Source organism: Sphaerodactylus townsendi, linkage group LG03, assembly GCF_021028975.2.
Source record: "Sphaerodactylus townsendi isolate TG3544 linkage group LG03, MPM_Stown_v2.3, whole genome shotgun sequence".
Classification (NCBI taxonomy): Eukaryota; Metazoa; Chordata; class Lepidosauria; order Squamata; family Sphaerodactylidae; genus Sphaerodactylus; species Sphaerodactylus townsendi.
The window spans coordinates 3,578,343-3,592,315 of NC_059427.1; the positions used below are offsets into that span (position 1 = coordinate 3,578,343).

Consider the following 13,973-nt stretch of genomic DNA (forward strand, 5'->3'; position numbering starts at 1 on the left):
CCCCTGCCAGCATGGCCAATTGGCCATGCTGGCAGGGGCTGATGGGAATTGTAGTTCATAACACCTGGAGTGCCAAAGGTTCACCACCACGGCTCTAGGCCCTCCTTCCTGACTGCAGCCTGTTCTGGCCCTATCCCACACTGAAAATGCTGAGGCTAGTTGATTGCAGCTGGGTTGGAGCTGTGCTGGCCACACTCTTCTCAACACTCTTCTCTGAGGCCTGCTCCTGCTGCCCAGGTAATTCAGCCAGTTTTTTGCAGCTTCTCCAGCCTTCTGGCTTCCAGGGGCAGGTTTACCAGTTGTGGGGGGTCTTTGGGCAACCATCTGAATGAGAAGGGGGGTGGGGAAGCCCACAGAGTGACGTGGGGGACATCTCCCTCCCTGGATAATGATAAAATTTGATTAAAAACATGTTAACACTGAGCACTAGAAGGACAGACAATATTGCTGTTGGGGGTATACCAGATGAAAAACAAAGGTCTTTATCTGCTGATGAAAGACATGGAAAGAGGGAGGCAGATGAATCTCCCTGGGGAGAGAATTCCAAATCTTTGGTGCTGTAATGGAAAAGGCCCTTTCTCGAGTTGCCTCCTCCTAGCCTCAGAAGGAGAGGGCAATTGAAGCAGAGCCTCCAAGGACAACCAGAGTGAGTGGGTAGGTTTGGAGGAGAGTAGGTGAGGCCAGATTGTATGACGCGTTAAAAAGTCAATCTGAGTCCAGAAACAAACTCGAAGCCAGTGTTGCTGGAACAAGACTGGAATGATACAGTCTTCATGACTCAGTCCATTCAACACTCTGTATTTCTGTAGTTTTTGGGAAACAGAAGCTGAGCTGCCTGATGCAGAGTGATCCAAACCAAAGTGGGTTAGTATGAACTGGTGTCACCCACAGGCTGATGATAGCTCCACCCACGCTCACCCCAATAGGACAGGTGAATCTACAAGAACTCCTCCTGGCAGCTTAGAGGAAGTAGCTCACAGAATGAAGGACAAAGTAGAGAGCCAGATACTCTAACCAACCTTTTCATCACATAGGAGGACAGGAAAGAACGAATTCTTGCTAGGAAGTGGGCCCACCATTCTGTATTGCAGCTGTATTATCTGGGTTCTGCTGAACCAAATTAAATACCCATGCAGCAGAGTTGCAGAGGCCTTTCAAGAACCATGGTGGTGTTACCCAAAATGGTGAGATGCAACAACCCTTTTTGGTTGGGGAAATTAGCTGTAGAGCGCAAGGTTGCTTAGTGTCGCTTGAGGAGCGTTGGGTAAGTTGACCGCTCTGTCTGTGTGTGTGTGTGTGTATTCATTTTCTACGATTTTATTAAGAAAATAAGAAATGGAATAAAATAAAATCTCACTCACAATCACTCAGTTACTGGGGTAAAAACACACACATACAAGGTTTCCCAGAATGTGATTTAGAGGTGAAAAACAAGTTTTGGATATAGAGAGAAGAGATGGGGCATCAAAGATTATATTTACCAATCTTGTAAATACAATGGCCAGCACTAGGCTCTGGGTGATCAGCGCTGTTGGAACAATATTATCAAGCACCATGGTGGTGTGATAATATTGAACACCTGACTGGGGTCTGGGGTGGGCTTTTATAGGGTAAAACATATCTTGGGGCAGGGGAAATCCTTTAACAAAGATTAAGTGGAAAGTTGGCACAGAACTGTTCTAAATTAAAAAAAGAATCAGAAATACAAGAAATACCAATGCACCATATGATGCTCTTGCTTGATACTTGAGAGACTTACTAAAGAGGGGAAATGGGGAATAGATTGGAGGCCTCACCCTTTGAAAGCAAGTTCATAGCTGAAGGCCAAGACGTTGGATTGTTTCCATCTATCATGTGGGGCAAACAAGGTCTTGCACTCAAGACCTTATACCTAAACCTATACCTATAAAGGAGTCACTGTACCCCTTCCCAGTCCCAAGTCCATTGCTGTGTACCACCTAATGGTAACCAATGGAGTTTGTTTGAGAGATTCCCTCTGCTCTATCAGGTTATTTTCATTAGACATTTATAATGGTGTTGGAGGTTCCATTTCTCCTTCATTTTGGTGTTCCTCTTTATTCCTACAGAGAGGGTAAGCAAGAGAGAGGAAGAACAGGAGCAGACAAGCAAAGGTGAAGAAGAGCAAAAGTGGAGGAGGGAATCGGTTGCTTTGGAAAGTGCTGACATTCCTGAAGTTCCAGTCAAAGAAGAAAGTGGTGAAGGGAATTTATCTCTATCTCCGCAAATCTCAACTGGTAGATCAAAACAGAGCAGGCATCAAAGAACGCAAAACCGGGAGAAACAATTTCAGTGGTCAGAGGGTAGAAAGAATGTCAAACATGGCTCAAGCCTTGCTTTCCATAGACGTAGCCACTCTGGGGGAAAACGTTTTAAGTGCTCAGAGTGTGGAAAAAATTTCAGTCACAACTCCACTCTCGCTTCTCATCAGAGAATCCACACTGGGGAGAAACCATATAAATGCACAGAATGTGGAAAGAGTTTCAGTCACAGTTCAAGTTTTAATTCTCATCAAAGAATCCACACAGGCGAGAAACCATATACTTGTTCCGAATGTGGGATAAGCTTCAGTCATAGCTCAAGTCTTACAACCCATGAAAGACTCCACACAGCAGAGAAACCATACACATGCTCTCAGTGTGGCAAAAGTTTCATTCACAGCTCGGGTCTTGCTTACCATCAAAGAACCCACACAGGGGAGAAGCCATATAAATGTTCAGAGTGTGGAAAAAGTTTCAGTCGCAGCACAAATCTTACTTCCCATCAAAGAATCCACACAGGAGAAAAACCATACAAATGCTTAGAATGTGGAAAGAGCTTTAAAGTGAGCTCAAACCTTACCTCCCATCAAAGAATTCATACAGGAGAAAAACCGTATACATGTGCCGAGTGTGGAAAGAGCTTCAGACATAGCTCAAACTTTGCTTCCCATCAAAAAATCCACACAGGAGACAAACCTTATAAATGTTCAGAATGTGGAATGAGCTTCAATCAAAGTGCAAGCCTTACATCCCATGTGAGAACACACACGGGGGAGAAACCATATAAATGCTTAGAGTGCGGAAAGAGCTTTAGTCATAGTACGAATCTAACTTCCCATCAAAGAATTCATACAGGAGAAAAACCATATAAATGTTCAGTATGTGGGATGAGCTTCCGTCAGAGTGCACGCCTTACTTCCCATCAAAGAATCCACACAGGTGAAAAACCATACAAATGCTCAGTGTGTGGAAGGTGTTTCAGTCAGAGTTCAAGTCTTACTTCTCATCAGGGAATCCACACAGGGGAGAAACCTTATAAATGCTCAGTGTGTGGAAAGAGCTTCAGTCAGAGCTCAAGCCTGGCATCCCACCAAGGAATTCACACAGGAGAAAAACCATATAAATGTTCAGAGTGTGGGATGGGCTTCCGACAAAGTGCACGCCTTACTTCACATCAAAGAATTCACACAGGGGAAAAACCATACACCTGCTCAGAGTGTGGTAAGAGCTTCAGTCAGAGCTCAAGCCTTATATCCCATCAAGGTATCCACACAGGAGAGAAACCTTATAAATGCACAGAGTGTGGGAAAAGTTTTATTCGGAAGGAGTACCTTACTTCCCATCAAAGGATTCACACTGGGGAGAAACCATATGCATGCCCAGACTGTGGGAAGACCTTCCGTCAGAACTCAAGCCTTACTTCCCATCAAAGAACTCATACAGGGGAAAAACCATATAATTGCTCAGAGTGTGGAAAGAACTTCAGTAAGCGGTCAAGCCTTACATGCCATCAGAAAATCCACATAGGGTACAAACCTTATAAATGTCCAGAGTGTGGAAAGAGCTTCCTTTGGGAATCCAAACTTAAGAGACATCAAAGCAGTCACAGAGGGGAGAAACCGCGTAAATCCTCACAGCATGGGAAGAGCTTCGTTCAGGACACTCACATTCCTTCGCATCAGGCAGAAGTTAAACCAGAGACCTGTACAAATGATTAAAATGTAGATAGAACTTCAGACACAAGACTTGAAACCCTTTGAAGAATCCACATAAAAGTGAAAGAATATAAATACATTGGAAGGGACTTAAATTATAGCTGTGGTGGTAACAAATTCCTTCTCTGCCATTCCTGCCCTTGAAAATGGAAGGGGGATTATGGGGATCCCTATTCTATACTTTTACTGACATCTTTTCCAAGTAGGGTGCTGTACTGTTTACCTGTAAGAGTTGTATAAACCCCCCCCCCAATTATTGTTGTTTGAATGTGATACTTTTCAACTTGAGTAATTTGTGGATCAGGTTGTGGAATGGTATTGTATAGCCCAATCTGGTCACATCTGAGAAGCTAAGCAGGATCAATACTTGGGTGGGAGACCACTAAAGAAGACTTTTCCAAGGAAGCCAATGGAAAACCACCTCTGCTTAATCACTTGTCTTGAAAATCCTACGAGGTCACCATAAGTCGCTTGTGACTTCACACACACACACAATTTGTGGATATAGCCAAGATCCTTGGAGAGGGTGACGCTACTTGACTCTTCCATTTCCTGGCTACTTAAAGTGACCTGAAGGGGACCAGTTGTATGGACATCCGAGAATGTAAATCCTGCCTGCTGCAGGATTTCCCAAATGATATGTATTATTTAAGACAGTCCTGTTGAATATGTCCTTTGCACTACTCTTAAGTTAATGCTGTTTCATGGTGAGCTGCTGAACCAAGATCCTCATTTCAAAACTGCTGGCTTGTATTGCGTTCTTTTATTGGCTGACTATATTTTTGAAACTACTGTTTTGTTCTTGTTTTATCCACTGTAGTTTAGGGTATTTGAAATCAGCTGTATAGTTGTAAGCTACTTTAATGATAATGAAGCAAGACAAAAATCTTTTCTAAAAATTATAGTCTAAATGTGTGAAATGATCACATTCCTTTTTCTTTCAAAGATCGTAAAGCTGTCCAATGACAGGGAAGAGGAGGCCATGAGGAAGTGGGTCATTACATGAGGCCAGCCCTTTTGGTTTTCAATCTAGTGATACCTTTGTGGTATAATTGATTGGCAAGTTAGAAATGTAAAGGCTCTCTCTGGGCCAAATGAAATGCACTGTGTCACCTGGTTTCTGTCAGTCCTAGCAGTCAAGGCAAATTCAGAGAAGGTATGTATCAGGCTTCCGGAGAGCTCACCCAGGACCAACTAGTGCATAGGCTCTTGCTCCGAACCAAACACTTCTCACAAACAAGGAGTAGAAAATATTTTCAAATTTTATTTTTAAAAAGGACAGTTCAAAGGCACTGATAATTGCAGGTGCAGATAGTACAAAAAAGAAACTGGAAAACTGCAGTGACAATAAAACAAAGTCCCAATAGAATCCAATAATAAAAGTCCATCTTCTGCACAGCCTTGGTTCCATGCAGCAAGCTTTGCTTTTTCCAAGTCAGGAACAGAGTTCAAAGAATGTGAAGCTCAATCAAAGTGATGATTCATAGTAACAGTATAACAGAATAGCCAGCAAAAAGGACACCTCTTAACAATATACTGAAACCGTGTAGAAAAATGTCCTACCCTCATGTGGTACTTATTGAACCAACAGGATTACTGCACTAATTAAACCATAGCAAAGCGTTATCTCAAAAAGTTCCCAGGTGAAAGCAGTTACAGAAACCAAAAGGAATACTTTTCCAATTAACTTTTAATGGTTTTGGTGACCTTAGTAAATTAAAGCCAACCTCTTTACAGCTGCATTTGCTAAAATGAATGAACAAACACAAAACATTTTAGATTCTAAAAATTATATAAAATGTCAATAAAATAATAAGTTAAAATACACTTTCTTTACAGCATGCCTTCAAACTCCATCAGAGCAGATGGAATTTTACCCCAGCCATTTAATTCTATGACTAGTCTTAGAAATAAATATTTCCACCTCGGAATTGGCCATGCTGGCAGGGGCTGATGGGAATTATAGTTCATGAACATCTGGAGTGCCATAGGTTCGCCACCCCTCCACTCAATGGAGAGTCAGCCTAGACTAGAGCATCCCAGCTGAATTGGCTGAACTCCCGACTCCCCTGCCAAACTCCCCCTGCTGCTATGGCCACAACTGCAAAAATAAAACTCACAAAAAAACCCACAACCCTTTCCTCTGAGCAGCACCAGTTGGCAATACACTCAGGGTGGGGAGCCCCACTCCCAGTCATTGCCACTCAGATGGAGCAGAGGAAAAGGTTTGTTGGGGAGAGGTTGCTGGGGTGGAGGCACAGAGGCAGAGGGTAGCAGGGGAAGTTTAGCAGGGGTCTGGGCAGGGGGGCGGGAAGAGGGGCAATGACAACAGAGTGGGGGTCAAAATGCGCTACCCATGTGTCCCAGGTGCATGGCATCTCGGTCAAAATACTCTCCTCCCATGTAATAATTGAGGAGTACAACCTATTCCAGAGAAATAGATCAACTAGGAAAGGGGATAGAGCAGCACTATGTCAGGGATTATTACACCTGTGAGCAGGTCCATGACTTACATCTTGGGAACCAGGTTGAGAGCATCTGGGTAAAAATTAAGGGGGAGAAAAACAACAGCGATCTCATTGTTGATGTCTATTACAGACCCCGAGATCAGACTGAAGAGTTGGATGATGCCTTCCTGGAGCAGATGACCAAACTTTCACAAAGAAGAGAAATAGTAGTAATGGGAGATTTCAATTATCCAGATATTTGCTGGGAGTCAAACTCTGCCAAGACTACCAGCTCTAACAATTTCCTCACTTGCCTTGCAGACAATTTCATGGTCCAGACAAGGCAACAAGGGGATCAGCTATTTTAGATCTGCTGCTAACCAACATTGATAACCTGATTAATGGGGTGGAAGTGGTAGGGTCCTTAGGTGGGAGTGACCGTGTTCTCCTGGAGTTCATTATACAATGGAAAGGGGATGCCAAATTTAGTTGGACACCTGTTCTAGGCTTTAAGAAAGCTGATTTCAGTAAACTTAAGAAACTTTTGGGTGTGATCCCATGGTTAAGAATACTAAAAGAGATGGATGGGAGTTTCTTAAAAGTGAAATCTTGAAGGCACAATTTCAAACAGTTCCAATGAGGAGAAAAAATGGGAGGCATCTAAAGAAACCAGGATGGATAAAAAGAACATAAGAAAGAGCCTGCTGGATCAGACCAGAATCCATCTAGTCCAACACTCTGCTACTCGCAGTGACCCACCAGATGCCTTTGGAAACTCACATGCAGGATGTGAAAGCAATGGCCTGCTGCTGCTGCTGCTGCTCCCAAGCACCTGGTCTGCTAAGGTATTTGCAATCTCAGTTCAAGGAAGATCAAATTTGGTAGATAAATCTGCCCAAGCCCCTTTTAAAGCTATCCAGGTTAGTGGCCATCACCACCTCCTGTGGCAGCATATTCCAAACATCAATCAAGCGTTGCATGAAAAATTTTTTTCCTTTTATTAGTTCTAATTCTTCCTCCCAGCATTTCCAATGGATGCCCCCTGGTCCTAGTATTGTGAGAAAGAGAGAAACATTTCTCTCTGTCAACATTTTCTACCCCATGCATAACTTTATAGACTCCAATTTTATCTCCTCTCAGACGTCTCCTCTGCAAACTAAAGTCCCAAACGCTGCAGCCTCTCCTCATAAGGAAGGTGCTCCAGTCCCTCAATCATCCTCGTTGCCCTTCTCTGCACTTTTTCTATCTCTTCAATATCCTTTTTGAGATGTGGCGACCAGAACTGAACACAGTACTCCAACTGCAGTTGCACTACTGCTTTATATAAGGGCATGACAATCTTTGCAGTTTTATTCTCAATTCCTTTCCTAATGATCCTCAGCATAGAGTTTGCCTTTTTCACAGCTGCCATGCATTGAGTTGACACTCCCATGGAACTATCAACTAAGACGCCCAAATCCCTTTCCTGGTCTGTGACTGATAGCACTGACCCCTGTAGCATGTATGAGAAGTTTGGATGTTTTGCCCGTATGTGCATCACTTTACATTTTGCCACATTGAACTGCATTTGCCATTTCTTAGCCCACTCACCTAATTTATAAAGGTCTGCTTGGAGCTCTTTGCAATCCTTTGCAGTTCTCACCACCCTACCTAATTTGGTATCATCCACAAACTTGGCCACCACACTACCCACCCCTACTTCCAGGTCATTTACGAATAGGTTAAAGAGCACTGGTTCCTTTGTCATCAAATGGGCCTACGGCTTCCCTAGCTGGCTTCCAACTTTTGATGTACTTGAAGAACTGTTTGTTTCTGGTCTTGATGTTCGCAGACATGCGTTCCTTATAACCCTTTCCCCCGCCCTTATAGCTAACTTATAGCTAACTTTCCCCGCCCTTATAGCCAACCCTAACTTTGCTACCATTTGTGCTCCTTTTCGTATTCTTCAACAGTCGAGCTGGACTTCCATTTTCTAAAAGACATCTTCTTTTTTCTAATAGTTTCCTCAACCTCCCTTGTTAACCATGGTGGCTTTCTTTTGGACTGGGTGCTTCCTTTCCTAACCTGCAGAACACATTTCAGCTCAGCTTTTATGACTGTATTTTTAAATAACCTCCAAGCATCTTGGAAAGTTTTGACTCTCTTGATTTTCCCTTTTAGCTTCCTGCACACTATCCCCCTCATCTTTGATAAATTTCCCCTTCTGAAGGCGAATGTAACTATATTAGTATTTGTCACTTGCTCGCATGCAGAGATACCGAATCTGACAGCATTGTGGTCGCTATTCCCTATGCAGTGGTGGCGAACCTATGGCACGGGTTCCAGAGGTGGCACTCAGAGCCCTTTCTGTGGGCTCACGTGCACAGAGTTCATCATGTGGGGGGGGTGGAAAATCACCCCCCACCCCCCTAGGCTGACCTGGGCATGATCCTTTACCTGGGAGTAAGCTCAGTTGCTGGCAATGGGGCTTACTTCTGAGTAAACCCTTCTAGGGTCGTGATTCATCCATTCGAAGCGTTGCACAGTTGCTTCACCAAGCTTACTCCCGAGTAACATGCGCCTCAGAGTCAACTGTTTTTTCTAAACTAAAACCTCAGTATTCAGGTTAAATTGCTGTGTTGGCACTTTGCGATAAATAAGTGGGTTTTGGGTTGCAATTTGGGCACTCAGTCTCGAAAAGGTTCGCCATCACTGCCCTATCGGCTCAACAGCACTGACTTCCTGTACCAGTTTCTGGGTCCCATATAGAATCACCTCTCCCCTGGTTGGTTCCACAACCATCTGCTCTAAGCCACAGTCATTTGGCATATCCAAGAATGCTCTCTCCTTACTATGACCTGAAAATGCATTTTTCCAATTTATGTGGGGATAGTTGAAATTACCCATTACTACTACATTTTTGCTTTTGTTGGCCTTTCTAATTTCTTTTTTCATCTTATAATCCTCTTGTGTGCTTTGGTCAGGGGGACGATAATATATTCCTAATATTAGGCTATCCTTCACACCTGGTATTGATATCCACAGTACTTCTGTAGGGAAATCAGCTCCCCTTGCATTGTCTATTTTATGTGACACTATGCTCTCTTTGATGTAGAGGGCAACACCACCCCCAATACACCCTGTCCTATCCTTCCTGTAGAGCTTGTAACCTGGGATAACAGCATCCTACTGGTTCTCATTCCACCATAAGAACATAAGAACATAAGAACAAGCCAGCTGGATCAGACCAGAGTCCATCTAGTCCAGCTCTCTGCTACTCGCAGTGGCCCACCAGGTGCCTTTGGGAGTTCACATGTAGGATGTGAAAGCAATGGCCTTCTGCGGCTGTTGCTCCCGAGCACCTGGACTGTTAAGGCATTTGCAATCTCAGATCAAAGAGGATCAAGATTGGTAGCCATAAATCGACTTCTCCTCCATAAATCTGTCCAAGCCCCTTTTAAAGCTATCCAGGTTAGTGGCCATCACCACCTCCTGTGGCAGCATATTCCAAACACCAATCACACGTTGCGTGAAGAAGTGTTTCCTTTTATTAGTTCTAATTCTTCCCCCCAGCATTTTCAATGAATGCCCCCTGGTTCTAGTATTGTGAGAAAGAGAGAAAAATTTCTCTCTGTCAACATTTTCTACCCCATGCATAATTTTATAGACTTCAATCATATCCCCCCTCAGACGTCTCCTCTCCAAACTAAAGAGTCCCAAACGCTGCAGCCTTTCCTCATAAGGAAGGTGCTCCAGTCCCTCAATCATCCTCGTTGCCCTTCTCTGCACTTTTTCTATCTCTTCAATATCCTTTTTGAGATGTGGCGACCAGAACTGAACACAGTACTCCAAGTGCGGTCGCACCACGGCTTTATATAAGGGCATGACAATCTTTGCAGTTTTATTTTCAATTCCTTTCCTAATTATCCCCAGCATAGAGTTTGCCTTTTTCACAGCTGCCATACATTGAGTTGACATTCCCATGGAACTATCAACTAAGACGCCCAAATCCCTTTCCTGGTCTGTGACTGATAGCACTGACCCCTGTAGCGTGTATGTGAAGTTTGGATTTTTTGCCCCTACGTGCATCACTTTGCATTTTGCTACATTGAACTGCATTTGCCATTTCTTAGCCCACTCACCTAATTTATCAAGGTCCGCTTGGAGCTCCTCGCAATCCTTTGTGGTTCTCACCACCCTACATAATTTGGTATCATCTGCAAATTTGGCCACCACGCTACCCACCCCTACTTCCAGGTCATTTATGAATAGGTTAAAGAGCACTGGTCCCAAAACGGATCCTTGGGGGACACCACTCCCTACATCTCTCCATTGTGAGAATTTCCCATTTACACCCACTCTTTGCTTCCTGTTTCTCAACCAGTTTTTAATCCATAGGAGGACTTCCCCTCTTATTCCTTCATTGCTGAGTTTTCTCAATAGTCTCTGGTGAGGAACTTTGTCAAAAGCCTTTTGGAAATCCAAGTAGACAATGTCCACTGGTTCCCCCTTATCCACATGCCTGTTTACATCCTCAAAGAACTCTAGTAAGTTTGTAACACAGGATTTGCCTCTCTAAAAGTATGCTGACTCTTTCTCAAGCAGGATGTGCTTTTCTACATGTTTTATAATTTTATCTTTAATGATAGATTCTACTAATTTCCCAGGAACAGACTTCAAAATGTCCGGCCTGTAATTTCCCGGGTCCCCCCTAGTTCCTTTCTTAAAGATTGGTGTGACATTGGCCATCTTGAGTCTTCAGGGATGGAGCCTGATTTCAAGGATAAGTTGCATATTAAAGTGAGAACATCAGCAATTTCATGCTTGAGCTCTTTAAGAACTCTTGGGTGAATGCAATCTGGGCCAGGGGATTTGGTAGCATTTAGTTTATCAATGGCTGCCAGAACTTCTTCCTTGTCTACCACTATCTTCGTTAGTTCCTCGGATTCACCTCCTAAGAAGCTTGGTTCAGGTGCAGGAATTTTCCTCACCTCCTCTTGGGTGAAGACAGATGCAAAGAATTCATTCAGCTTTTCTGCAATCACCCTGTCATCTTTTAGTACACCCTTTGTTCCTTTGTCATCTAACGGGCCTACCGCTTCCCTTGCTGGCTTCCTGCTTTTGATGTACTTGAAGAACTGTTTGTTGCTGGTTGTAATGTATTGTATTGTTTTAAGAGTCTGCAGCTGTTGCACTGTAATTGGTAATCAGTAAGTGTGTTATATTGAGCACAGCTGCAGAGTGATTTTAGGCTATGTGTGAGTAGCAGCTATGGAATAAAGTACTATGTTTTGTTCCTCCGACTCCTGTTTCTTGAGACATGACATATTGGCGATGAGGATGAACTTATGAAAGGTCTTGGAAGGTTTTTAGTGAAGCGTGGAATGTGAGTAAATTATGGCCTTTCAAGGGCAGCTGGAACAGTTTAATTTGGAGTTTCCTTTGAAATTGCTTGGAGTTATGAGGCCCGATTGGAATTTTATCTTCCCACAGCAAATGGCATAACAGACCCAGAAGGGGAAAGATTGTGTTTTTGAGCCTCTGTGGTGAAGGGGGGTGTTTGACCTCATGCCCAGCATTGATTAAGCGTAAAGAGACTTATCAGCAACGCCACCCAGCGAGAATGGCTGCATTAAGGAACCATTTCATTTCCCCAACCGTCAAGAAATAGCCAGACGGAGTGTTTTTTCTAAGCGTGATCAGGAGGGGTCTGAAAGCATTACAGATTATATGTTGCAACCTGACGACAGTTGGCACAACAATACAATTTCTCCAAGTTGGAAGAAATGTTAAGGAGATCGTTTGGTCACAATGGCCTAGAGAGAGGCATCATTGCAACAGTTGCTGCTGGCAAAGACAGACTTGACTTTTCAAGCGGCATACCAAGAAGCCTTGAATTTTGAACTTGCTGCAGCCTCTACTCGGGAGGTGCGACAAGCCAGGAGCACACAGAGACTGCAAACAGCTGGCAGTGGGACTGTAGACCCTGGCAATGGTGAAATTCAGAGACTGCAGCATGGTGTAATGAAGATGGGGAGACCACCACAACAGAGAGGGAGGATGTCAACAGAGAAATGTTTGAGTTGTGGTGGGCCCCATGAGAGAGAAAGGTGTAAATTTAAAGAGGCACAATGTTTCTGTTGTAAACATTGGGGGCATATTGGGAGAGTATTCCTGGCTAATGAATTGTTATTAGCCAGGTTACCTGAAACACACAAATCCGACTTCTGAATGGGCAGGCAGAAAGGATGGTGCGTACAACAAAGGGATGCATTCTGTTGAGAATAGTAGAGGGGGATTGGCACCGTCGGTTGGCGAATTTTTTGTTAACACAGCACATAACACCGTGCACAGCCACCGGGAGGAGTCCTCGCGAGGAGTTGCTAATGAATCGAGAAACTTACAGCGTTGCTGGACCCGAATGCATCCCGATTCAGTTGATGATAGATCCACGAAAAAGAGATCAAGTGTTGAAAGCACCTCGGACATTTGATAGGGATGATACGGTGTATGTCCGAAATTATGGAGCAGGTCCGTGTTGGGTCCCAGCAGTTGTGAGGGCAACCAGCAGGGCCCTTGTCTTATAAATTGGAAACTGAAGAAGGGCGGGTGATCCATGAACATGTTGACCAAGTAAGAAAGAGAGTGCCAGGTCCAATAGTAGATCAGGAATTGGGTCCTCGAGGAATCTAAGGGCGTTAAGAGCGCAGATGGAGATGCAGGATAAAGAAGCAGCAAATAGTCCAATTGTCCCCGAGGAATCTGGGGTGTTAAGGGAGCAGATGGAGATCTGGGATAAGGAAACAGCAAATGGTCCAAGTGTTTTGCAGAATAGGAACAAACACACAGACTCAGGAACCAGAGCGGGAGCTGGGAGCGATCGCATAGCCGAATCCCACCAGATTAGCCACAGAGGTTAGGGGAAGGGGTGTAATGTATTGTATTGTTTTAAGGGGTCTGCAGCTGTTTGCACTGTGGTGGTAATCAGTAAGTGTGTTATATTGAGCACAGCTGCAGAGTGATTTTAGGCTATGTGTGAGTAGCAGCTATGGAATAAAGTACTATGTTTTGTTCCTCCGACTCCTGTTTCTTGAGACATGACACTGGTCTTGATGTTCACAGCCATGCGTTCCTCATAAGCCTTTTTTGCCTCCCTTACAGCTAACTTGCTTCTCTTTTGCCACCATTTGTGTTCTGTCTGGTATTCTTCATCAGTTAAGTTGGACTTCCATTTTCTAAAAGACATTTTTTTTTCCTAATAATTTCCTCAACGTCCCTTGTTAACCATGGTGGCTTTCTTTTGGACTGGGCGCTGCCTTTCCTAACCTGTGGAACACATTCCAGCTGAGCTTTTAAGACTGTGTTTTTAAACTAACCTCCAAGCATCTTGAAAGGACATTTTTGACTCTCTTGATTTTCCCTTTCAGCTTCCCTGCGCACTATCCCCCTCATCTTTGAGAAATTTCCCTTTCTGAAGGCAAATGTAGCTTACATTGAAGTAGTTGTCACTTGTTAAATGCAGAGATACTGAATCTGACAGCATTGTGGTGGCT

General features: G+C 43.8%; 2 protein-coding genes across 2 annotated transcripts in view; both read left to right on the forward strand.

Annotated features, from left to right (window-relative positions):
- Nucleotides 1-13,973, forward strand: part of LOC125428548 (zinc finger protein 420-like) — a 472,581-nt gene that overhangs the window by 328,113 nt on the left and 130,495 nt on the right. The window lies entirely within an intron of this gene.
- Nucleotides 2,036-13,973, forward strand: part of LOC125429222 (zinc finger protein 271-like) — a gene marked incomplete at its 5' end in the record, with an annotated part of 39,808 nt that continues 27,870 nt past the window's right edge. The window contains one exon of the mRNA XM_048490139.1: nucleotides 2,036-3,902. Coding sequence (XP_048346096.1) covers nucleotides 2,036-3,902 — 1,867 coding nt within the window. The remainder of the gene's footprint in view (nucleotides 3,903-13,973) is intronic.